The 24,104-nt window shown below is 37.1% G+C and overlaps 1 protein-coding gene across 1 annotated transcript in view; it reads right to left on the minus strand.

Annotated features, from left to right (window-relative positions):
• EYS (eyes shut homolog) overlaps positions 1–24,104 on the minus strand; it is a 1,685,417-nt gene that overhangs the window by 251,273 nt on the left and 1,410,040 nt on the right. The window contains exons 32-33 of the mRNA XM_033867388.2: positions 18,662–18,770; positions 7,347–7,567 (exon numbers count right to left, since the gene is read on the minus strand). Coding sequence (XP_033723279.1) covers positions 7,347–7,567; positions 18,662–18,770 — 330 coding nt within the window. The remainder of the gene's footprint in view (positions 1–7,346; positions 7,568–18,661; positions 18,771–24,104) is intronic.

Genomic DNA, 24,104 nt, shown 5'->3' on the forward strand with positions numbered 1-24,104 from the left:
AAACCATAATTTGAAAAGATATGTGCACCCAAATGTTCATTGCAGCACTATTCATAATAGCCAAGACATGGAAGCAACCTAAATGTCCATCCATAGATGAATGGATAAAGATGTGGTGTGTGTATATATATTTATATTTATATTTATATTTACATATATACATGTACATACAATGGAATATTACTCAGCCATAAAAAAGAACAAAATTATGCTATATGTAGCAATAAGATGGACATAGAGATTATCATATTAAGTGAAGTAAGTCAGACAAAGATAAAAATCATATGTTATCACTTATATGTGGAATCTAAAAAAAAATTATACAAATGAACTTATATGTAAAATAGAAATAGACCCACAGGCATAGAAAACAAACTTATGGTTACCAAAGTAACCGTAAGGGAGGGAGGGATAAATTAGCAGTTTGGGATTAACATATACACACCTCTGTATGTAAAATATATAACCAACAAGGACCTACTGTATAGCACAGGGAACTATGCTCAATATTTTGTAATAACCTATAAGGAAAAAGAATCTGAAAAAAACCCCCAGATATATATGTATGAATAACTGAATCACTTTGCTGTACACCTGAAATTAACACAACATTGTAAATCAAGTATACTTCAATAAAATAAGCTGAATAAAAAAATAAGAAAGCCTTTTAATCCTTAAAATTAAATCCCTTCTGCCCCAAGATAGCCCCAAATCTGGAGAAACTGGAAACAGAAGAGGGATAGAGAGGCATCAGGCAGAACACATCACATTCTTTCCCTGTTCAAGCTCTTGAGCTGGGGGTCCATCCAACTAGGCAGGGGATAGGAGACAGCCCAACTGGATATGAGTTAGAAGTTTTAAACTGGAGGAGGTTGAACCATATGCTTTTAATATGTGAACATGAACCTGCATGATATTCTGTTAAGCGAAAGTAAAGGGAACCCATAAAGTATTTGACATCGTGAAAGGAGAAAAATAAAACTGTTTATATTTGCACCCCGTAAAGGTTAAACTGCTTTCCATGAATGGAGTACATGGATAAATGTTGTAAATGCACAATTAATTAACACAATTAAAGAAATGGGAACACCACATATGCCTCTAAGTTTTTACGTGAAAATTAGTGGGACATTTTCCCTTTTCCCCTTGTTTGAGCAGTAGGGGTCACCTACAGCTGAGATGTCTCGATGTTCAGCAAACTTTTACACCTGAGAATAATCTAACCAAATACAAAGTAGTACTCTAGTACAAGAGACATTTAAATCCTGAGGACAATTTCAAACATGTTGAATGCAGACAGAACAGCAACTAAGAAGAGGGGTTAAATATTTGAAGATGTTATTAGTCTAAATGTGGGGTGAGAAATTGATATGAAATAGGCACTTTTCCCCCTTGGTATTTAGAGGACTTGGGTAGACTGCTGGACTGGATTAGGGGTAATCTTTCAGGATACAGAGTATTAACTAAAAGTTCTCAGTAGTTTTGCCTAGTTACATGTCACTGTGACATGACGGTGAAGACAAGTGGACATTTGTGGGGTTTCATCACTCACTACAGAACAGATACAAAAATTAGTACACAATACCCAGATTCATTGTGTTCTGTAGTAGTTGTCACTATTGCAATTTCAAGTTCAATTTATTGCTCCTACCTCATTTTGAAGTGCTAAATGATTTGAAAACTAAATACCTCAGAAATCATGAAAAATGACTTCTTTTCACCTGACAATATAAAAAAAAAGTCTATGAAATGAGATAATAGGGAAAAATGGATTGAAAGAAAAGAATGAAAGAAACAAGCTTTTACTTCTCTTCTCACTGGACACAGAGGGCAATGAAAGTTACCTAGTGTTAAGAAACACATATACATTTTTCTGAGGTTCTTGTTGCAGTTAATTTTATTTGTCAATTTGATTGGTCACAGGATGCCCAGATAGCTGGCTAAACATTATTTCTGGGTGTTTCTATGGGTCTGTTTACGGAAGACATTAGTACTTGAATTGGTAGACTGAGTAAAGCAGCTGGCGCCTCCCAATGGGGTGGGTCTCACCCACCCCCCTGAGGGTCTGAGCAGAACAAAAGTGGAGGAAGGCTGGGATTTCTCTCTGTCTGACTCTGAGCTGCGACTTTGACCTTCTGCCATCAGCACGCCTTCGGACTCAAACTGGGATCTATACCACCAGCTGTCCTGGTCTCCAGCTTGCAGGTGGCACATAGTGGGACTACTCAGCCTCCATAATTAAGTGAGCCAATGCTTTATAATGTATACCTATCTGTCTATCTATCTATCTATCTATCCATCTATATATGTATGTATGTATACATTGCTTAATATGGAAAAATTAAATTGAGTTGGACTTTCCTGGTCAATTAATTGACTAAAACTATATTATCCATCTGTTGGCATAGTGCAGTGGTCTGCAAACTATGGCCTTTGGACCAAATTTTTCCAGACGCTTATTTTTATAAATAAAATTTTATTGGAACACAGCCACGTACATTTATTTATATATAGTCAATGGCTGCTTTGATGTTACAGTAGCAGGGTTGAATAGTTGTGAGGCAAAGTCTAAAATATTTGCTATCTGTCCCTTTACAAAAACAGTTTGCTGAACCCTGCCCTAGCACATGGAAGGCAGCACTGGCTAGTGATGAATCAAAGCTAAGAGAACAAGTAGATCCAGAAAGATCACATTCATTCGCAGCTCGGGATTATTGACTTTCAAGGCATGGTCAAATCCATTCCTAAATTCTTAGCTCCTGGCATGAATTTAGACTAAGTCTAAAATTCATGTCTCAATAATTATTCACTATAATGTCAGTGACATACATTCTTGGTGCAGTTGTTATACAGGGTATATTCCCAAACCTGATGCTCCATTTTAATTATTGTTTAACCTATTTAAAAATATCTGACACAGAAAGGAGAAAGTGATTTAAATGTCATTTGTTTAATTTTCTAACCTTCCCTTGCCCTTTGGAAGCAGCTTGTTCAAAGTCCACAGAGATTTGGGTACTCAGAATAACCCTTCGTATCACTTTTCTAAACTGAATTTTGGTACATGCAATTTGGATTTCTCTGAAATGAGCAACCACTGGGGTTTGAAAATTCTAACACAGATTTATAACAAAATGAAAAACACTGGATACTGTCCAGAAACATGTGATGGTACTCAAAGCAGAATGACATTTGCTCAGTAAAGCTGCTGAAGTGTCACTCCCCTTAAGACTTTTCAACATGAAATTTGTCTTCTTGTAAGCAGATTACTTTCATAGACAAAGTACGATAGAATCAGCACTTACTAACAGCAAATTATATTAACCAAGCTGCTAAAATTAGTGAAGATTTTGTTTATAAATAGCTATATAGCTGTGTTTTATTTTGTGAACCCTGAAGTTTAGCTCTATCTGGTACTGAACCTCTGTTCACTCACCATTTTACTCTTGTCTAGAGCACACTTCTTTTAGGGTTCTCTCTTGTTAAACCACTATTATTCTTTACATGTTGGAAAAAGTGGGCTTGTATTCCCAGAAGACACCCATTGGAATGCTCAGGTGTGTGTGTGTGTGTGTGTGTGTGTGTGTGTGTGTGTTTGGAGACTGAAACACTTCTCCCTCATTAGGAGACATTTCCCAACCTTTAGATGAGAGACCCTGGACTAGAACAATTAAACTGTGATAAGAAATTATTATCTACATTTTCAAATGAATACATCATGTGCACATGCTAGAGTCTTAAAATACTAGTGTCTTTATATCTTGAGACAAGAAAGCAGAAAGGTACAAGTCCTTTCTTCTTGTCTTTGTAATAATGACTCTTTTATTCTGAACATAGATGATTTATTACTTTGGAAATAAAATAATAAAACTTGTAGACATAAAAAGAATTCCATCAGTTCATTTCATCCATCCCCTTTGGATTCAGAAATGTTGAATACTAATATAACTTATATAAATTGCTCTGCTATTTTGAAAGCTGTCTTGAATCTAATCTCCCTTTCTGGGAAAGTAGGAGAAGAGAAGGGAAGTTTAGAAGCCTGCCTGGCTAAGCCCAGGAGTGGGATCAAGTCAGATGGTGTGGACAGACTCAAAGGGTGAAAAGGGCTGGAAGAGAGTTTGGAAGATCTTGGAGAGATTCATTTTATGATGTGGCAGCACACAGAGGAAAGGAGCCTTTGGCTTTGACCAGCAACATAGATGAGAAGTAAGTTTCCAAAGGCATTAAGCCAGTTCAGATCCATGTTCTCTACATTAGAAAACATGGCTCAGTAGCAGTTTCTCTTGGATTTTTGGCTGGAAAACTTTACACCACTCATTGTATTCCAAGTGTGGGCAGGCGTCTGCTGGGGGCAGATTGTTGGTTGTGGTAGTGGTTCTTAGGACCTACTTCTTTGATCTGTGTTCTTCTCGTTGTACTGAACGTACTCACAGCCTCTCAGAGATCTCCTTCAGTACATATTCTGTTCTCTTTTTGGGTTGCTGCACAGACTGCTGAACTGCTCTGCTATGATTGTGCACTGGTGTTTTAGACAGAACAGAAGGAAAGCAGCATTCTCATTCTGACGATTTTCCCTGTGGACCTATAACTGTGCTCTTCTCGTATTAAACTGTTGATCTCCTAGGGGCTGTTCTTATGATCCTTCTGAGAAGTCTTTTTCTGTTATTGTTGTTTGGGAACTGACCAGCTCCAGTGTATGATGGTGTTGGCATGCACAGGGAGATGCTGAAATGAAGTCACAGTTGCCATAGATCAATGTGTTCTGGATGCAGTGATGCAAAGGGTGGGTTATGGAAGTTCAGCATTGGCAACCAAGATAGAAATCTTGTTGTTCATAGGATAGGGAGAAGTGTTTTATTTGTTGGGTACGCAGCTGGTACGTCTCCATTTTACTGGCCATAAGAACGCACGTACAGATCTGGAAGACCTTAAATAGTGTTTGCCAAAGTCTGTTGACATTTGAGTGGATTTCTTTAGAGTAAACTTTGAGAGTTTGAAAGATTGAGAAACGGATATGGAAAGCCAGAATAATGTATGTGACAGAAGAGAGATACATTTCTGTGGAAAGTTTCACCCTAAGGTTTGAAGAGCTGGTAAACTTCTACGCTAGAGTGAAAACTCCTTGTGTGCAGGACAGTCTTGACTACACATCTTTGCTTCACAAAATCCTTGGTTATTTGTTGTCCCTCAGGAAATGACAGACAAAGTATAATTCTACCTAGGACTGCTTATAACTATCCTACTAGGATGACAATCCCGACTTTTATTTTCAAGTATATATTAAATAACAAGATTGGAAGTAATGTGAGTTTCTTTTAATTTATGAAAATGAGAGGTTTATTTTATTAACATGTACCTGGTTTACAATATCTGAGACAATTACTGTTCTAAAATAAAACAAACCCTTCCCTGCTTCTCCAAGTTGGTGATGTTAGATATTTATTCAGAAAATTAGAGGGTATTTATTTTCTATGCTGCATAACAAAAAATTACTACATAATCAGCAGCTTAAAACAACACACATTTATTATCTCATTGTTTCCCTGAATGAAGAGTTTGGGAAGGCCTCACTGGGTCCTCTGTATCAAGTCTCACAAGCTCAGACAGGGTGTTGGTCAGGTTGGGGTCTCATCTCAACATTCAGTTGGGGAAAGACCTGCTCCCAAGCATATGTGATTTGTGGTAAAATATAGTTTCTTGCAGTTATAGGATCAAGGACTTCAGATCTGCTGGCTGTCAGTCAGTGGCCATTCTGGTTGCTGCTGCCCTCACTGCCTTGTCACATGGACCTTCCCCCAATTGCTTCACACTTTACCAAAGCTGGTAAGAGACAGAGTCTCCTTGCTCACAATCCTCTGTGACATAATCATGGAAGTGACATCTCATCACCCTATTTTATTGGTTATTCTGTTGATCAAAGGCAAGTCACGTGTTTCAGTCATTAGAAAGTCAAGAGGAGAAGCCTTTATCCTGTTTCTATTTCACTTAATTAGGCAAAAATGCATTTTTTTTCCTGAGAGTTCTGAAGTTTGTCCTGCTGGATAATTTTTGCATTATTACAATTTAAAAAATAATCGCTATTAATGGGTTCCTTATAAAACAGAATACTTACTAAGTAAAGGGTTGATTTTGTTTCCTTCAGACAAGTGACCAGAGCCAAGTAAAATTCATTCTTTTAAAATCCTTTAAAACTTTATCTGTTATACTTTACCTATGTGATATAGGTTGTTATTTTACAAATGTGTAAATTAAGGCACAGACTTAGACACAGTTAATCAGAAGCAAATGTTTTAGACACTCTAAGAGCTAATACCTTCCTTTCTCACTATGTGTTTTCTTCAAGTTTATTATGGTCAGTTTGTGATTGTCTGGTAAATATATCACCCTGACTTTATCACATCTGTCCATTCCTCTGTCTTGCCTTGCCATTTTGTTCTCTCCATCTGTCTATTTTCTTTTTCTATTTGAGTGATTACTTTCAGAGCCCATCTCTGCCTACCATTTCCTATCCTACATTTTCGATAGAATTTTTCTCTTTCTCACACTATGCACATAGATGTTTATGCTTATAGTGTCATTAACTACTTGATAACTTGTCCCTTAGAAACACTGACGTCAATTATTTAAGATAGTTCCTGTGAGATTTGGTCAATTTCTCCTTGACTTGAATTATTATAATCTGTACATGTTTCAGCCTCCACTCTGTCATTATTTGTAGCCCTGAAATAAAGATTTCTCAGAGGATTGAAGAAATTGGAGAATATTTTCTACACTGCCCAAATGAGACTCCCTCAGGGTCAATTCACTTAAGACATGTTAGTGGAACAGGAAGTAATTTTAATTAAGATCTTCTTAAGCTTATAAGCATTATGAATTTTTACTTCAAGGTGGAAAAAAGTCTATGTAAGATATTTCCTCCTTGAAGTAAAAATTGCCAATACAAAGAAGAAATGGATATAGGTATTCTTTCTCCATCTCTAATCTTAGAGACCTAAGTATATTTATTTTTAAGATGAAGCAAAAACAAACAATAAAATTAATGCACCAAAACCATTATCAATGAATAATCTCTCATTCATGTTTTCAAAGAGTAGAACACCTTGGTAAAATTACACTTAGATCCATTTAAAATTGCCAAAATCAGGTCTAGTTACCTAGTGTTTTCAGAGTTCAGAAATTTCTGACATTGGAACCACAATATATAAATTTCTTTGAGCAAACATCATCGTCTAGGTGATGTACACAAAAACTTGGAAGTTCCCGACCTTTCTTTTCTATCACCCAGATGACAGTACTGCAGGTTTTATTGTTTTAAGAATTTGGCTTGAGGGCAGGAGGCTAGTACATACCTGATACAGGTACCATTATTGCGGCACAGATGATGCTCACACCGAGGGATGTGGCAGTTCTCAATGTTTTTCCCACTCAGGGCTTCATCGATGAGGAAGAATTCTTTGTTGTTTACTTGAAGCTCTTGAATGCAGCCCTTGAATCCATAAACGTGGCCTGCATTCTTAGGAATCTTAACAGTTGCAGGGATATGGCCAAGGAACAATTTTTCAAAATATACCTTTAGGAAAAATAACAACAAAATATCTTTTTATGAAGTGTTATCAGATTATATGGGAAAGACCTAGATGTTTTGTTCTGTAATTACATGTATTGATGTGTTTTTCTGCATAAAACAGGCTGTAATTTCTGCTTAATTTTGTCATCACTAGTAGGTGATAGGATAAGTTACTTTAGAAAAGGGCGTTTATTTTGCAATTTTTTTGTACCTCTCACAGTAGCTAATAAAATTTATTAAAAAAAAAAAAAAAGGGGGGGTATTCAACAAACCTTGCTGATTGATTACTTTGAAAGGTATTTTGGAATGCAAGGTATTTTGCATTTTAATTTTGCATTGAAAGGTATTTTGTTTGCATTTTAATGTGAACATTACCAAATAATAATGGATAAAGAAAATGAAGCCTTGTTAATTAACTACTGTTAGGGATTGAATTTTCTCCCCCTAAAATCATATGTTAAAGTCCTAACCCCCAGAACCTCAGAAGGTGATTTTGTTATTTTTTTAAAATTTATTTTATTGAAATAGAGTTGATTTACAATGTTGTGTTAATTTCTGCTGTACAGCAAAGTGATTCAGTTATACATATATACATATACATTCTTTTTTTTGACAGTTCAAGAAACTATAATAGCAAAATTAATTAACAACTTAATGTCTATCAAAAGAACAGTCTTTTTCATATTTTCTTCTATTGTGCTTTAATCACAGGATATTGAATACAGTTCCCTGTGCTATACAGTAGGACCTTGTTGTGTATCTATTCCATATGTAATAGTTTATATCTGCCAATCCCAAACTCCCAATCCATTTCTCCCCCTTAACCATAAGGCTGTTCTCTATGTCTGTGAGTCTGTTTCTCTTTCATAGATAAGTCCATTTGTGTCATAATTTAGATTCCACATATAAGTGATATCATATGGTATTTGTCTTTCTCTTTCTGTCTTATTTCACTTAGTATGATAATCTCTACGTCCACCATGTTGTTGCAATTCTAAATGGCTGAGTAGTATTCCATTGTATATAGGTACTGCATCTTCTTTATCCAGAATGTGACTTTATTTGAAAATAAAGTTTACTCATTGGCTAGAGTGATGATAAAGTCATTTGCACAATGTAACTGCTACTTGATCTCTCCTTTCCCTCCCTGCAGCAACATATATAAATTGAACTCTCATCATTTAAATGTATGTAAAATGCAACTCCCCTCAATAAGAGTTTATGAGCTGCAATTAGAGTCTGGATGGACTGGTAAATGAGACCCTGACCTTCAGGTCTGTTGGGCATATGACTGACAGATGTAGCAGGATTTGTGCATTTATATCTCTGACATCCTTATCTCTAAAACATGCTAAAACATTCCAAGCTGATGTCTGAAAAGTATTTAAATTGATACTACAGATTCATTAATATGGAAAAGCATGATTGTAAGAATTAAAAAACTAGAAACAAATAACTAAGTTAGGCCACTAAGGGGAGGAGAGAATGGGAGATGCCCAGTAATATTACTTAATATTTACACTAATATGTGCTGGTTTGATGTACGTGTGCTTTTAGAGAACAGAAGCATGTTCAATTCTAGGATCACCAAAGCATTTCCATGACCCACAATAGATCAAACTATTATTGGAGCTCTTGTTCTTATTTTAGTAACTCGGGCTCAGTTCCAAAGGGTAGTCCTTCAGTTTTTCTCTAAGTACTTCATATAGGATTTAGATATACAGTCATCCAGAGGATAGCTCTCTTGGAGTACAGTGGGGTGGAGTCTTCATGGTGTATTGATAAAGCTCTTATGCAGATAGTAGTACATCTGTTTGTTTTCACATCTTTTCTCATATTTAGGTGAATTACTCTAGCAACCAATTAGCAGAGCTCTTTTATCAGCTAAGACAAGTGACTCACTGCTAATGCAATCTGGGATCCATCATGAACTTACAGACTCAGCGAATCCAAGACCATGGCCTTCCTCTCACTGAAGACCTCTGACATTTTTGTGTATTGATTACACACCTAGAAGAGCAAACATTTCACTGCTTTGACAAGTGTGCTGTTTTAGCACAAAATTGATAGAGAATGGAAAAATACCTTCCTCTTCTGTCAGCTGTAGGCAGATCTGTGGCAGAGTCTACAGAGCTGTCTATGATTTATTAGATCATTAAAAACACCCAAACAATGGAAGTAGATGGCTCTGTATTTCTTCTGATCTGAAGTCTAATCTTAGTTGGAATCCTGAAACGTCTAAAAGAGCAGCTGCCATTGACTGCACATAGATAACCATTAGAATGGTTGACTTCCTCCATCCTGGGCTCTCAATTATCCAAGAGCTGCCTTTTGTGTGTATAATAATTCTTAAGGAGACAGGTCTTTAAATAAGTCTTTTCTAATAACTCCTTGTGAATCCGACTATGGAGAATAGAGTCTGACATCAAGATATCATCTTACAAGATAAAACCACAGAGAACAGACATGGACAATCAAGGAGGGATCATCAAGATAATGAAAAATATGGATAGTGACTGAGGGATAAAGGCTCCACATCTGACAGGAGAGAAATGAACCTTCTTTTTCCCCTCAAAGTGTATCTTTAAAGGAAAAATATAGTCTCTCTTTTACAATATGTAGGAGTAAAATAAGAAAATAGGCAAAAGACAAAACATTTCTAAAAACTGGAGGCTGGGGAGTGGTGGACACAGATGAGAACCTGCTTTATCTCCTTTTCATTTTGTTTTAATTTAAATTTGGATATTGGAATACTACATACATTTCTGTAGTGATGTCTTGATTCAATGTATAGTTTTGTCTTACAGTCTCAAATCTTTCTGAAGTCAAATAACTTTTATGTTAATGAGAAGGTAATGGCAAATGTACTTTTTACTTAAGATTAACTATTGAAGTGTACTTATCTTCAGCCAAGAATATGATGACTTGTAATTGGAATGAACTGACTTTTACTTGTGTTGTTACCAAATTTTTGTTTTTAATATTATCTGAATTGTATGCAGACAAATTCAAAATCAGAAACATCAGTAAAGATGGATAAATGATGTTAGGTAGTGTTTGTGAAGAAAGTTTTATTTAAGTAACTTTCACATATGATTTTTCTTAAATTCTTAAAAACTGTTTGGAGACATTAAATGAAAGGGGATTAAAAGGAAGAATCAGTGTTTACCTAAATCAGTATTTATCTAAATTCTCCATCCCTTTACAGTTCAAAGATTACCCCCCTCCCCCATAGTATGATAACCTGTGAGCATAGTCTCTGCTATATTAATCTATATCCCTTTTTCGGGCAGGGTGTCCAACATGGTCGTCCTGGGGTTCTCTCACTGTGTACAGCAGTGGTTTGCAAATAGCAGGTTTAATACAAGTCTGTTACAAATGACCTGATTCATGAAACTCAATCCTGCTCTTCTTCAGTCTCCTACTTGTCTTTTAGGCCTCCTCTCCTACTTTACACTTCCTTAGAACCTTGAAATTTGCCAGATTCAACATATGTGAGGTCTCACTGGATACCAACCAAGAAGGAATATTAATATGGCTTGAATTCTAATATAGCTCTCTTTATTTAATATACATGACATAAGGTATAGAGCAGTGCTTATATGAAGTGTTTAATTTCTTATAAGATTAATATGAAGTAGCTCACATAAAGAGTTTTTTTTAAATTTAATAAATATCAGTGAAAACCTCATTAGCCCCATACTTCACAGTTAAATCTTTGATTATTAAGACTTTCTAGGATAAGGAATGTTCTCAAAATAATATCTTCTCAAAAAAAAAAAAATATCTTCTCAATTTGTTGAAGAAAGAACTGAACTTTAGTGAAGCAATCAATGGATTGAGTTGCTACCTGTGAGCAAGTGGTATAAGGAAGTGGAAATATAAAAGGAGGATGTAGGATGACTCTTGTCTATAACAGAATGAAATGTAATCATGGGAAATAAACATAAAGAAATTAAACAGAAAATAACATCATACAGATCATCAAGATGGCAGAAAAGGAAGCTCCAGAAACTCCTTCCTCCATGGAGACACTGATTCAACAACATTACACAGACCAAGTCTCTTTGTAAGAAATACATAAGTTCAGTTAAGAGACGCTTGTACCCCAGGTGACTGTGAAACCAGCTGTGTTGAGGTTGGCAGGAAAATCTTTGACACTCACTCACCATAGCTCTCCCACAGACTCAGTGAGACATAATTGGGAGAAAACTTCCAGCTCTGAGTCCCTCTCTGGGGAGGGAAATAGAAGACTAAAACATATATCCAATGTGCAGGCTTTTCAGGGTGCTGCCCAAGAGACTAGTTTCTATCTTGATTGAATGTAAGTGCTGATAGGAAAGGGTGCAAGGTTGGGGGTCCCTGAGAACAAAGGTGAAGGTTTAGACTAGCACACATTCACTCACTATAGGCATCCCCTCCCCCACCCCCAGCTCAGTGGGAAAGAATGGGCAAACCCCGCAACCCCTGACTTCTCCCTGTGAATGGAATGTGCATCCAAAATAATAGCTTTTTAGGGGGGTTGTCTGAGAAATGGGTTTCCTGTCTCCTTTGTCTTAAAGCACTGACAGTACCTGGCATACAGTCAGTCCTCTGTGTCCACGGGCTCTGAATTTGCAGAATCAACCAACTGCAGATCAAAAATATTCAGAAAAAAATTCCAGAAAATTCCAAAGAACAAAACTTGAATTTGTCACATGCCAGTGATTACTTACATAGCATTCAAACTGCATTAGATATTATGAGTAATCTAGAGATGATTTAAAGTATACAGGATGTGCATAAGTTATATACAAGTATGACACCATTTTATATAAGGGACTTGAGTCCATGGATTTTGGTATCTGTGGGGGGTCCTGGAACAAATCTCATGTAAATACCAATGGAAAACTGCACTCTAGATGCCTGGTGGTGGGGGGGGTCACTGAAAACAAAAGAGAGCAGGACAGTGTGCTGCTGCTCTTAAGGCAGCATGACCTCTTCCTGGGGCTGGGGCAGGGTGGAAGAGTAGAGAGGCATGGAATGTGTTTCCAGCATTCTGGCTTTTCAGGGGTATTCCTGAGGGACTGGTTCCTATTTTGCCTGATTCGGAGTTCTGACACAACTCACATACTCTATAGAAACTTTGGGGCTGCTGAGAATGAAAGAGAACTGGGTGGCTTGTAGCAACTCCAGAGAACCTGTTGTACTGCAGACAGACCCCAGAGGGAGCAAAGATTATAAGCAACTGTAAAAAGAAACTGGCAAATTCCTATAATAGAGAATTTAAAAGACAGGCCCAGAGAAGACACATCCACAGAAAAGGTTTGAAAGGTTCCCAGAATCTCTCACTGGGCTGATTAGTGAAGGACCTTTCCTATACAAAGCAAGTCCATGTGGCTGGGAGAAATGGCTGTTTCTTCAAATGTGTTGATTCCATTACAAAGTTACAAGGCACAAGAAGAAACACAAAAACATAGTCCAATCAAAGAAAATGTCTCCAAAAACCAACTCTAAAGAAACAGAGGTATATAAATTACTGGAAAAAAAATCAAAATAACTGTCATAAAGATGCTTAATGAGCTCAGGAAAATGAAACATGAAGAAAATGTTTATTTTTTAACATTTAAAATGTCTTATATTCTTTATTGAGAATATCAGTAAAGAGATAGAAAATATAATAAAGAATCAAGCAGAAAGTTTGAAGCTGAATATATAAAAGTTGAAGTGAAAATTCACTAGAGGAGTCCAACAGGAAACTTGACCAAGCAGAAAAAAGAATAAGCAAACTCAAAGAAAGGTCATTTCAAATTATCTGGTTAGAGGAGTAAAAAGGAAAAAAGATTGAAAAAAAGTGAAGGAAGCCTAAGAGACTTATGGGACACCATCAAATGGACTAATATATACATTATGGGAGTCCCAGAAAGGGGAGGGGGGAGAGAGAGAGAGAAAGAGAGAGAGATGCAGAATGCTTATTTAAAGATATAATGGCTGAAAACTTTCCAATCTGGGGAAGAAAATAGACATTCAGAATCAAGAGGTCCAAAGGACTTCCAAGAAAGAACCCAAAGAAGTCCATACCAAGACACATTATAATCAATTTGTCAAAAGTCAACAGAAATACAGAATTTTGAAAGAAGAAAGAAAAAAAGTGAGCTACCCCATATAAGGGAGCCCCATAAGACTCTCAGTGTATTTCTTATCAAAAACCTTGCAGCCCAGAAGGGAGTGGGATAATATGTTCAAAGTGCTCAAAATAAAATGCTACCAAAAATGAATACTGTATCTGGCAAAACTGTCCTTTAAAAATGAAGAAGAGATAAAGACTTTCTCAAATAAACAAAAGCCGAGCAAGCTTATCAGTACTAGACTTACCTTATAAGAAATGCTGAAGGGAGTCCTTCAAGTTGAAATGAAAGGACACTAGACAACAACATGAAAGCATATGAAAATATAAAGCTCACTGGTAAAGGTGGCTATATAGACAAATATAGTAATGTAATGCTGTCATAATGGTGCATAAATCACTTGTAATTCTGGTACTGAAGTTAAAAGACAGAAGTCTAAAAACACTATATAAAAATGTGTTAATTATGCACATATTATCTGTATCTATATCTATATTTATATCTATATGACATCAGTTACATAAAGTGTGGAGCAGGCAGAAGTAAAAGGTTAGAGTTTTTGTATGCAATTGAAGTTATGTTGCTAACAGCTTAAAATAGATTGTTATAACTATAAGATGTTCTGTGGTAACTTATGATAACCACAAGAAAATGTCTAGAGAAGATACAAAAAAGAAAATAAGAAAGGAATCAAAGTATGTTACTAAAAAAAATCAATAAGACACAAAGGAAGAGAGCAATAGAGCAAAAGGGGGGGGGGGAAATCTAGGTAGAAAACAATGATTGAAATGGAAATAGCAAGTATTTATCAGTAATTACTTTAAATATAAATGGAGTAAACTCCCTATCAAAAAACATAAAGTGGCTGAATGAATAAAAAAAGATTAAAAAAAACCCACAAGATCCAACTATATTCTATTATAAGAGACTCACTTTTGATTTGAGGACACACATAGCCTGAAAGCAAAAGGATGAAAAAAGATATTTCATGGAAATGGTAACCAAAACATTGCAGCAGTGGCTACACATATCAGAACAAATAGACTTCAGTCAACAAGGGACAAAGAATGACATTATATAATGATAGTAGAATCAAATGACCAGGAAGATACAATAATTTTAAATATATATGCACCTGACACCAAGACACTCAAATATATGGAACAAACATTGACAGCACTAAGGGAGAAATGGACAGTACAATAATAGAATGAGATTTTAATATCCCACTTTCAATAAGGGATAGAACATTCATATAGAAAATAATAAGAAAACAGAGGACTTGAACAACACTATAGAACAAATAGACCTAACAGACATATAGAACATTCCATCTGACAGCAGCAGAATACACATTCTCCTTAAGCACACTGCAATGTTAACCAGGACAGATTACATGTTAGGTCACAAAACAAATCTTAACAAATTTAAGGAGATTGAAAATCATATTTTTTCCACCCACACTGGAATAAAAGTAGACATCAATAGCAGAAGGAAAAAATGGAAAATTCACAAATATGTGTAAATTAAACAATGTGCTCTTAAACAACCAATGGGTCAAAGAAGAAATCAAAAGAGAATTTGGAAAATATCTGAGACATATGAAAACACAACATACCAAAACTTACGAGATGTAGCAAAAGCAGTACTGAGGGAAGTTTATAGCAGTAAACACTTTCACTAAAAAGAAAGATCTCAAATCAACCCAACTTTACGCTTCATAGAACTAGACAAAGAAGAACAAACTATGTCTGAAATTAGCAAAAGGAATGAAATTATATAACGATTAGAGCAGAAATAAATAAGAGAATAGAAAAACAATAGAAAAAAATTAACAAAACTAAGAGTTGTTTTTCTGAAAAGATCAACAAAATTGAGAAACCTTTAGCTACACTAATTAAAGAAAAAGGGAGAAGACTCAAATAAAATCAGAAATGAAAGAGACAACATTACAACTGATGTCACAGAAATAATACAGATTATAGAGATGACTATGAACAATTATACACCAACAAGTTGGATAAGCCAGGAGAAATGGATAAATTCCTAAAAACATACAACATACCAAGACTGAATCACAAATAGAAAAGCTGAGCAGATCAATACGGAGAATGTATCAGTAATCAAAAACCTCCCAACAAAGAAAGCCCAATACCAGATGTCTTCACTGAAAAATTCTGCAAAATATTTAAAGAAAAATTAATACTGGTCTTTTCCAGACTTTTCAAAAAATTGAAGAGGAATGAACACTTCCAAACTCTTTCTATAAGGCCAGCATTATCCTGATACCAAAGATAGAAAAAGACACTATGAAAAAAAATTACAAGCTCATACACCTGATGAATATAGATGCAAATCTTAAATAAAATACTAACAAACCAAATTCGAGAGCACAGTAAAAGAATCATATACCATGAACAAGTGAAATTCATCCCTGTGTTGAAAGGGTGATTCAACATACAAAAATCAATAAATGTGTTATACCACATTAACAGAACAAAGGATAAAACTCACATGATCATCTCGGTAGATGAAGAAAAACCATTTGACAAAATTCAACCTTGTTTCATGATAAAAAGACTCAACAAACTAGGAAAAGAAGGACTTGAAGAGACATTTCTCCAAAGAAGACATAGAAATGGCATATGTAAAAGGTATATGAAAAGATGCTCAATATCACTACTCATCAGAGAAATGCAAATCAAAATCATAATGAGATACCACCTCACATTTGTTAGGGTGGTCATTATAAAAAAAACAACCAAAAGTAACAAGTGTTGACAAGACTGTGAAGAAATTGGAACCTTTGTACACTGTTGGAGAGAATGTAAAATGGTGCAGCTGCCATGGATAACAGTATGAGGGTTCTGCAAGAAATTAAGAATAGAACTATATGATCTACCAATTCCATTTCTGGGTTTATCCAAAAAAATTGAAAACAGATCTTGAAGAAATATTTGCACTTTCATGTTCATTGTACATTATTCGCAATAGCCAAGAGGTGTAAGCAATCCAAATGTCCATCGGTGGATGAATGGATAAAGAAAGCACAGTATATACATGCAGTGTAATATTATTCAGCCTTATCAAGGAAGGAAATCTTATCATATGCTACAACATGGAAGAACCTTGAGGACATTATGCTGAGTGAAATAAGCCAGGCTCAGAAGGACAAGTACTGGGTGATTACACTTATATGAGGTCTCTAGGGTAGTCACAGTCTTAGAAGCAGAAAGTAGAATGATGGTTGCCATGGGCTGGTTGGAGAGGGAAATGGGGAGTTGCTGTTCAATGGGTATAAAGTTTCAGTCATGCAAGGTGCAACGATGTGCCTACAGATAACAATATTTTACAGTATACTTAAAAACTTTTTGAGGATAAATCTTATAGTATGTGGTTCTTTATCACCACAAAAAATAATAGCACACAATAAGTGAGAATTACATAAAAGAGTTAAGAGTTGCAATAGAATGATTAAGGGAAAACACCATTTCAAAGGTTGTGAGGAAGCATAGTGTTGGTTAAAAGCACGGGTTCTTTAGTGTGAATGTCTGCATATGAATCCCAGAATAGCTGTGTGTCCTTGGGCAAGAAACTTAACCTCTCTTTGCCTTAACTTTACTCCTCTTTATTTGAAGAGGATAGTATTTACCTCACAGGTTTTTTTCTTTTGGTATGGATTAAATGAGTTAAAGTATAAAAATGCTTAGAATTTAATTCTATGAATTAAGATATAATTCATTAATATTTATGTTATATTATATGCTATTCATAAGAAAATATGGAGTTCTCAATATAAAAAGTAGTTGACTATAAGGAATTAATAAAGATAAAAATCACACTTGGCTGCTTTATATTGGATTTTTCACAAAACTATGAGTGTTTCGTATATTTTCCACCATTTGAATATTCCATGTCATGAATCTACATATTTGGTCATCTTGGGCTCTAGCATACTTTTTAAAACACAGAAACCAATTTTATACCTATCCTGATGAGCAACTCGACAGTTTTGAATCTCTGCATCAGCAAATGAGGAGGCGTAAAGTGTATTATAAGGGAACAAAAAAAGTTGGGAATCAGGAAATCAGGGATCAAGTCTCTTGCTTTTTCACCATGAAATTTTAGACATTGACATTCAGTTTCCTTAGCCTTATAAAGAGGATAATCATTCTTTGGAGGGTTCTTGTGGAGATAGATGAGATGATATATATGGCCATAATTTGGAAAATGTAATATACTTATGCAAATGTTAGATATTCCTATGTGCTTCTTTTGGATGTCTGTATACACTCAACAGGAGACTACCCAGAAAAAATAGAAATAAAAGGAAATTTCCAATTCATTAGGGCACTACACATTGCGAACTTTATTGTGTACCCAAATTAGCACTTTGGAGCTCTAATTATACAAATTAACTCTCCATGATGATCAAATGGATCAGAAATTCTTTATCTTAAATGTATTGCTGTAAAGTCATACTAAGAAGCATGTAGCCAACAACATCATAAAAATGAAGAGAATTCAGCAAATTGCCTTGACTCTGGAGGGACAGACATCCTCTCTTCTTTCAATTTAGCTTCATTCAGAGTTTCTAAGAAAAGTTTCCTGTAAATCTAAAACCCTGAAAAGGGACTTTAAACAGCATAACGCAAGCACTAGCATAGACTATAAAAGTGTAAGTTTTTAAGCACTGTTTTGTATCTTGCTAATCTTTCCCCATTCCTGAGCTGTTTTATTAAAATAAAGCATATTATATGCAAAGTGTGAGAGTTGTTAAAATTTAATAAAACTTTTATAGTGACAGGCAGTATTAAATATATTTAATTATACCTAAAGTATCAGAGATGAATATTCTGGTGTTTTGTTGAGAGCTTTTTACAAGGAATCTGTTCTCTAAAGAAATATGACTAATGCTTAGTAACTTAAACACTTTGAAATATTGAGGGCACACTTGGTAATGTTTGAAACTGGATATTTGCGTATCTACCTGGGACACATGAGGTATCTTGGTGTCTTCTTTCCGTATTGGAGGTTTTCCATCTGCAGCCATTTCAATCATACAAGCAACCCTAGGGCTGCCAACAGGCATTGTGTAGCTATAAATAAAACAGAAGAGGCCATTACTGTATGTGTTATTGGTAAGAAGAGGATAACTTTGCACATAGATAAGTACTCCAAGGAGAGAGGTACATTCTGGATCACAGTAATCCTAAACTATCGTCTCAACCAAGTCTGAACATTTTAGGATAGATAAAGATATATTTCTTTTCTAACAGCGCCTTTTATTTTCCTTCTCTCCTCCTGTCTTTAAATCAGGAGTTGAAATGCTTTCAGAAAGTTAAACCCACACAGAACAAAAAGAGCTTTCTGTGTATGAGTAGTTATTGATAACTTTTAAGTGCTCACTGTGGTTGACATATGTTCTCATTCATGTAGGAGATTGTTGGACACATAACATTGATGTTAAATGATGTTAAACTCCCTAGGTAGAAATTTCCCCTCCCTAGCCTATGGGGGAGATAGAAATGGAATAAGAAATGAATGGCTGCATAACCGGGAGCTGTGAGATTACAGTGTGATACAGTTATCAGAACTCAGAAGGCAAGCTGCTAATATACCAGGTAGTACTTTGTCTCAGAGATAACCAAGAGTAGAAGGTTAAGGGAATTTGTAGAATGAGTGGCAGAAATGGTCAATACACAGTTGAAAATTTATCAGAGTTTATAGAACGATGCAATCAAATGAAAAGGTACACATACGGAAGTACTTGACATACTTTTAAAACAGAATTTCAAAAGACAATTCAGAGGGAGGGCTTGAAGATGGCGGAAGAGTAAGACGCAGAGATCACCTTCCTCCCTACAGATACACCAGAAATACATCTACACGAGGAACAACTCCTACAGAACACCTACTGAAGGCTGGCAGAAGACCTCAGACCTCCCAAAAGGCAAGAAACTCCCCACGTACCTGGGTAGGGCAAAAGAAAAAAAAAAAGAAAAAACAGAGACAAAAGAATAGGGACGGCACCTGCACCAGTGGGAGGGAGCTGTGAAGGAGGAAAAGTTTCCACACACTAGGAAGCCCCTTCGCGGGCGGAGACTGCGGGAGGCGGAGGGGGGAGCTTCGAAGCCGCGGAGGAGTGCACAGGCACGGGTGCGGAGGGCAAAGCGGGGAGATTCCCGCACAGAGGATCGGTGCCGACCGGCACTCACCCGCCCAAGAGGCTTGTCTGCTCATCCGCCGGGGCGGGCGGGGCTGCGAGCTGAGGCTCTGAGGTTCGGGTTTCGATTTCGGACGGAGCGCAGGGAGAGGACTGGGGTTGGCGGCTTGAACATAGCCTGAAGGGGTTAGTGCACCACGGCTAGCCGGGAGGGAGTCCGGGGAAAAGTCTGCACCTGCCGAAGAGGCAAGAGACTTTTTCTTCCCTCTTTGTTTCCTGGTGCGTGAGGAGAGGGGTTTAAGAGCACTGCTTAAAGGAACTCCAGAGACGGGCGCGAGCCGCGGCTAAAAGAGCGAACCCCAGAGACGGGCGCGAGCCGCGGCTAAAAGCGCGGACCCCAGAGACGGGCGCGAGCCGCGGCTAAAAGCACGGACCCCAGAGACGGGCGGGAGACGCTAAGGCTGCTGCTGCCGCCACCAAGGGGCCTGTGTCCGAGCACAGGTCACTCTCCACACCCCTATTCCGCGGAGCCTGTGCAGCCCGCCACTGTCAGGTTCCCGGGATCCAGGGACAACTTCCCCGGGAGAACGCACATTGGGCCTCAGGCTGGTGCAGAGTCACGCTGGACTTTGCCGCCGCAGGCCCGCCCCGCACTCCGTGCCCCTCCCTACCCGCCGGCCTGAGTGCGCCAGAGCCCCCGAATCAGCGGCTCCTTTAACCCCGTCCTGTCTGAGCAAAAAACAGACGCCCTCCAGCGACCTACGCGCAGAGGCAGGGCCAAATCCAAAGCTGAGCCCCTGTAGGCTGTGAGAACAAAGAAGAGAAAGGGAAATCTCTCCCAGCAGCCTCAGAAGCAGCGGATTAAAGCTCCACAATCAACTTGATATACCCTGCATCTGTGGAATACCTGAATAGACAACCAATCATCCCAAATTAAGGAAGTGGACTTTAGGAGCAAGATCTATGATTTTTTTCCCTATTCCTCTTTTTGTGAATGTGTATGCTTCTGTGTGAGATCTTGTCTGTATAGTCTTGCTTCCACCGTTTGTCCTAGGATTCTATCCGTCCATGGTTTTTTTTAAATTTTTTTCTTAATAATCAATTTTAATTTTAATAACGTTATTATGCTTTTCTTTCTTTCTTTCTTTCTTTCTTTCTTTCTTTCTTTCTTTCTTTCTTTCTTTCTTTCTTTCCTTCCTTCCTTCCCTCCTTTAGACAACGAATCATCCAAAATTGAGGAGGTGGTCTCTGACAGCAAGATTTATGATTTTTCCCCCTTTACCACTTTTAGTGAGGGTGTATGTGTATGCTTCTGTGTAAGATTTTGTTTGTATAGATTTGCTTCCAACATTTGTCCTAAGGTTCTATCCGTCCCCTTTTTTTTTCTAAATAAGAATTTTTTAATTCAATAACTTTATTATACTTTATTTTATTTTTACTGTATCTTCTTTCTTTCTGTCTTTTTTCCTTCTTTCCCTCCTTCCTTCCTTCCTCCTTCCCTCCCTCCCACCTTTCTTTCCTTCTTGCCTTCTTTCCTTCTTTGCTTCTTTCTTTCTTCCTTCCTTCCTTCCTTCCTTCCCTCCTTTCCTCCTTTCCTTCTTTCTTTCCTCATACTTCTACTAATTCCCTCTACTTTTTCTCCCTTTTATTCTGAGCCGTGTGGATGAAAGGCTCTTGGTGCTCCAGCCAGGAGTCAGGGCTCTGCCTCTGAGGTAGGAGAGCCAACTTCAGGACACTGGTCAACAAGAGACCTCCCAGCTCCACATAATATCAAACGGCAAAAATCTCCCAGAGACCTCCATCTTAACACCAGCACCCAGCTTCACTCAACGACCAGCAAGCCACAGTGCTGGACAACCTATGCCAAACAACTAGCAAAACAGGAACACAACCCCACCCATTAGCAGAGAGGCTGCCTAAAATCATAATAAGGCCACAGACACCCCAAAACACACCACCAGACGTGAACCTGCCCACTAGAGAGACAAGATCCAGCCTCATCCACCACAACACAGGCACTAGTCCCTTCCACCAGGAAGCCTACACAACCCACTGAACCAACCTTAGCCACTGGAGACAGACATCAAAAACAGCAGGAACTACGAACCTGCAGTCTGCAAAAAGGAGACCCCAAACACAGTAAGATAAGCAAAATGAGAAGACAGAAAAACACACAGCAGATAAAGGAGCAAGATAAAAATGGACCAGACCTAACAAATGAAGAGGAAATAGGCAGTCTACCTGAAAAAGAATTCAGAATAATGATAGTAAGGATGATCTGAAATGTTGGAAATAGAATGGACAAAATGCAAGAAACAGTTAACAAGGACCTAGAAGAAATAAAGATGAAACAAGCAATGATGAACAACACAATAAATGAAATTAAAAGTACTCTAGATGGGATCAATAGCAGAATAACTGAGGCAGAAGAACGGATAAGTGACCTGGAAGATAAAATAGTGGAAATAACTACTGCAGAGCAGAATAAAGAAAAAAGAATGAAAAGAACTGAGGACAGTCTCAGAGACCTCTGGGACAATACTAAACGCACCAACATTCGAATTATAGGGGTTCCAGAAGAAGAAGAGAAAAAGAAAGGGACTGAGAAAATATTTGAAGAGATTATAGTTGAAAACTTCCCTAATATGGGAAAGGAAATAGTTAATCAAGTCCAGGAAGCACAGAGAGTCCCATACAGGATAAATACAAGAAGAAATATGCCAAGACACATATTAATCAAACTGTCAAAAATTAAATCAAAGAAGGCATATTAAAAGCACCAAGGGAAAAACAACAAATAACACATAAGGGAATCCCCATAAGGTTAACAGCTGATCTCTCAGCAGAAACCCTACAAGCCAGAAGGGAGTGGCAGGACATACTGAAAGTGATGAAGGAGAAAAACCTGCAGCCAAGACTACTCTACCCAGCAAGGATCTCATTCAGATTTGATGGAGAAATTAAAACCTTTACAGACAAGCAAAAGCTGAGAGAGTTCAGCACCACCAAACCAGCTTTACAACAAATGCTAAAGGATCTTCTCTAGGCAAGAAACACAAGAGAAGGAAAAGACCTATAATAACGAACCCAAAACAATTTAGAAAATGGGAATAGGAACATACATATCGATAATTACCTTAAATGTAAATGGACTAAATGCTCCCACCAAAAGACACAGATTAGCTGAATGGATAAAAAAACAAAACTCTTATATATGCTGTCTACAAGAGGCCCACTTCAGACCTAGAGACACACACAGACTGAAAGTAAGGGGATGGAAAAAGATATTCCATGCAAATGGAAACCAAAAGAAAGCTGGAGTAGCAATTCTCATATCAGACAAAATAGACTTTAAAATAAGGACTATTAAAAGAGACAAAGAAGGACACTACATAATGATCAAGGGATCGATCCAAGAAGAAGATATAACAATTGCAAATATTTATGCACCCAACATAGGAGCACCTCAATACATAAGGCAAATACTAACAGCCATAAAAGGGGAAATCGACAGTAACACATTCATAGTAGGGGACTTAAACACCCCACTTTCACCCATGGACAGATCATCCAAAATGAAAATAAATAAGGAAACACAAGCTTTAAATGATGCATTAAACAAGATGGACTTAATTGATATTTATAGGACACTCCATCCAAAAACAACAGAATACACATTTTTCTCAAGTGCTCATGGAACATTCTCCAGGATAGATCATATCTTGGGTCACAAATCAAGCCTTGGTAAATTTAAGAAAATTGAAATTGTATCAAGTATCTTTTCTGACCACAACGCCATGAGACTAGATATCAATTACAGGAAAAGATCTGTAAAAAATACAAACACATGGAGGCTAAACAATACACTACTTAGTAATGAAGTGATCACTGAAGAAATCAAAGAGGAAATCAAAAAATACCTAGAAAGAAATGACAATGGAGACACAACGACTCAAAACCTATGGGATGCAGCAAAAGCAGTTCTAAGGGGGAAGTTTATAGCAATACAAGCCCACCTTAAGAAGCAGGAAACATCTTGAATAAACAACCTAACCTTGCATCTCAAGCAATTAGAGAAAGAAGAACAAAAAAAAAAAACCCCAAAGCTAGCAGAAGGAAAGAAATCATAAAGATCAGATCAGAAATAAATGAAAAAGAAATGAAGGAAACAATAGCAAAGATCAATAAAACTAAAAGCTGGTTCTTTTAGAAGATAAACAAAATAGATAAACCACTAGCCAGACTCATCAAGAAAAAAAAGGGAGAA

Source organism: Tursiops truncatus, chromosome 12, assembly GCF_011762595.2.
Source record: "Tursiops truncatus isolate mTurTru1 chromosome 12, mTurTru1.mat.Y, whole genome shotgun sequence".
Lineage (NCBI taxonomy): Eukaryota > Metazoa > Chordata > Mammalia > Artiodactyla > Delphinidae > Tursiops > Tursiops truncatus.